Source organism: Photinus pyralis, unplaced genomic scaffold (assembly GCF_008802855.1).
Source record: "Photinus pyralis isolate 1611_PpyrPB1 unplaced genomic scaffold, Ppyr1.3 Ppyr1.4_LG5, whole genome shotgun sequence".
In the NCBI taxonomy this organism is placed as follows: domain Eukaryota; kingdom Metazoa; phylum Arthropoda; class Insecta; order Coleoptera; family Lampyridae; genus Photinus; species Photinus pyralis.
In genome coordinates, this window is record NW_022170596.1 from 45820537 (window position 1) to 45824062 (window position 3526).

The 3526-nt window shown below is 50.7% G+C and overlaps 1 protein-coding gene across 1 annotated transcript; it reads right to left on the reverse strand.

The window, feature by feature from the left end:
• Nucleotides 1-666: 666 nt before the first annotated feature.
• On the reverse strand, nucleotides 667-1521 carry LOC116170768. Its single transcript, XM_031487270.1, has one exon. It carries the CDS (start codon nucleotides 1519-1521, stop codon nucleotides 667-669), a length of 855 nt encoding a protein of 284 aa, XP_031343130.1.
• Nucleotides 1522-3526: the final 2005 nt, after the last annotated feature.

The following is a 3526-nucleotide window of genomic DNA, read 5'->3' on the forward strand; positions in this document are numbered from 1 at the left end:
TAACCTAACCTATCCTAACCTAACCTAACCTAACCTAACCTAACCTAACCTAACCTAACCTAACCTAACCTAACCTAACCTAACCTAACCTAACCTAACCTAAGCTAACCTAACCTAACCTAACCTAACCTAACCTAACCTAACCTAACCTAACCTAACCTAACCTAACCTAACCTAACCTAACCTAGCCTAACCTAACCTAACCTAACCTAACCTAACCTAACCTAACCTAACCTAACCTAACCTAACCTAACCTAACCTAACCTAACCTAACTTAACCTAACCTAACCTAACCTAACCTAACCTAACCTAACCTAACCTAACCTAACCTAACCTAACCTAACCTAACCTAACCTAACCTAACCTAACCTAACCTAACCTAACCTAACCTAACCTAACCTTTTTTTTTTTTTTTTTTTATTGAGGTTCGGGAAACCTTTTATAGGCTTCCCCGCTTGGCTCTATAGCGGGGGGTGTGTAGGACTCCCTTCCATCTAGGAAGGTTTACCCACTAAAACCCTTTCCTCTCTCTATGACCTGGTGGCTCGGCCGGGTATCGCCTGTTGGCATTCTTCGCGGCCGAGGATGGTCCGGTGGCCGTTGTTCGCCACCTAGATTTAAGCCTTGTGTCTTTGCCTTTCACACTTATGTGTCACTCTCCCCGCACTATGTCCTACTCCACGAGTCCCTCTCTCTCGCACTACACACTACCCGCCAGTACCGCGCTATCGCGCCCCAACTCGCCTCGTCTCGCAGCATCGTGCTTATTAGGTTGTGTGGCCCTAGTCGCACTCCCACCTCGGTTTCCATCACCGCCCTCTCCGCCGCCCATCTCTGACACTCAAACGCTGCGTGCCCCTGATGGTCTCGCTGTCCGCAATCTCGGCACCTTTCGTCCACTCTCTTGCCGATCTTGGCAAGGAACACCCCGTTTTCGCCGTGCCCCGTTAACAGCTGCGTGAGGTGGTAATCCACCTCCCCGTGGCTTCTATCCTTCCATTCTGTCAGGTCCGGGATCAGTGTCTTCGTCCATGACACTCTCGTCAGCCAACGTGACTGCCACTCCTCCGTTCTCCTCGCCTCGCTCCACCCGTTCGCTCTGCCGTTAAAGAGTACTTCCGCGGGGGGAATCCCAGCCACTACCATGATGTCTTGCGTAGGCACCGTTCTATATGCGCTCGCCACCCGAATCGCCGCCAACCGTAGCACCCGATCTAACCTCGTCCGAGCGGTTCCCCACCTCAGTGCCGGCTGCCAAACCTCTACCGCATAGCCCAGTATGGATATGGCGGCAGACGCCATCACCTTCCTCTTGCTGGCCCTTGCCCCTCCTATGTTAGACATTATCTTGCCGAGAGCCACCATGCTCCTCGTAGCCTTCCCGCACACCTCCTCTACGTGTGGGATAAACGATAAGTTCTTATCTATCCACACACCTAGAATCTTAATTCTCGCCTCCGTTGCCAGCCTCTGTCCCTTCACCTCCACCACTAGCTCTGGAATCCGTCTCTTCCCTGTCATTAGGGCGATCTTCGTCTTCCTGGGTACCAATTCCAGCCTTCTTCTTTCTAACCACGCACTTACCACCCTAATCGTGTCCTCTAGCTTAGACACCGCCCACCCTCGCTCCCTATCTCGCACTATCACCGTGAGATCGTCGGCAAACCCCACGATACTCACTCCCGTCGGTAGCTGCACTGTCAGCACTCCATCATACATTAGTGTCCACAGCAGGGGGCCTAGCACCGAACCCTGTGGCACTCCAGCACTGTTAACAATTGCGTAACTTTCCCCTGACGGTTTCGTTGCCGTGACGCCCCTGTCCGATAAATAACTCCTGAGCAACCGTACGATCCTTCTCGGCACACCAAAGTTTTCCAAAGCTTCCATAATCGCTTCCCTTGATGCTGAATTGAAGGCATTCTTCACGTCCAGGGACGCCGCAAGGCAAACCTCCCTCGTCCTCCAACTCCCCTCGTTTGCTAGGACCACCTGTTCCACTATAGCTCTGAGGGCATCCATCGTGGACCTCCCCTTCCTAAAGCCATACTGAGCCGGGCTAAGCCTAGACTCCACAACCTTCTCCAACCTCCTTTTGAGCACCTTCTCGACGATTTTCCCCGCAAAGTCAGTGAGACATATCGGCCTGTGTCCCCCTCCGCTTTTAGGTATCAGCACGAGCCTGCTCTGCTTCCATATCTTGGGGTATATACCCGTTTTAATCGCCTCGTTCAACACCATGGTCCAAGCCTCGGGGATTATGGTCGCCGCCTCCTTCACCACCCTCGCGGGTACCCCATCCGGCCCTGGCGCTTTGTCATTCGGTAATGTTTTCGCCGCTTCCACTACTTCGTCATCCGAGATTACCCACTCCTCTGCGTCCGACTCCGCCGCGTCCACGTCTTGTCGTAGATCGGGGGGTGTCGGGAACAGGCAATCCACTGTTTCCACAAATGCTTCGTCGGTCCATCCTACCTGGGCGGTTTTTCTTTGCACTTTTTTTGTTACGATCTGATAACCCCTCCCCCAAACGTCGTTATCAAGGTCGTCACAAAGTAATTTCCAACATCGTTTCTTACTGTCCTTAATCATGCCTCGCAATTCCTTGCGTGTCTTCTGCCAGTCCTCCTTCTCTGTCTCTGCAGCTCGTCCTGCTCTAACCGCTCTCTGGTGGCTCCTCCTCCTCGCGTTGCACTGCCTCCTCTGATGAGCAATTTCTTCTGTCCACCAGAACACAGCTCGCCGTTTGACCGGCCGGCGCTTTGGCATCGATTCATCGCAGATCTTATGGAGTAACTTTCCAATACTCTCCGCGTTCCACTGTTGATCCGTCTCATTTTTCCCCTGTATGAGAGCCTCCCTCAGCGTGATCTGGTCCAACTTGTTTAAGTTCCAAGTTATAGTTAATTTTTAAGATACTTTGGTAGTTTTTCGACACGGAACCATTAAAAGCACTAACAAGCACTAATAAGGAGCTTCAGATTCGCATTAAGGCAGGACTACTTTAATAAATGTGGGCTTGCTACATGAATTTAGCAAACCCAAAGTTTCACGCTTGAGCTCTTGCGCTTCGAGCGTTTTTTTTGCGACACTAACGATCACTAATACTGATAGATCGATTAAAGTAGAAAATCAAACAGATTTCGTTCGTTGGTCTACCGGCGTGAAGTTGGCAGGTCCCAATAAGCCACGTTTAATTTTGAGGTGATTTGGTACCTTTTTGATGCGGATCCCTTGCAGCACTAACGTTCGAATGTGAAGCACTAACGAGCCGCTTCAAATTCGCATTAGGACAGGGCCAATTTGACAAATGTGCGTCTGCTGCATGAAATTAGCAGACCCTTTTTAAAACGTTTTGAGCTGTTACACTTTGAGCACTAACGTTTATATTGGCGGCACTAACGAGCACTAATACTTACCGGTCGATTAAAGTAGAAAATCAAACGGCGTGAAGTTGGCAGGTCCCAATAAGTCAAGTTTAATTTTGAGGTGGTTTGGTACCTTTTTGGTGCGGCGCCCTTGCAGC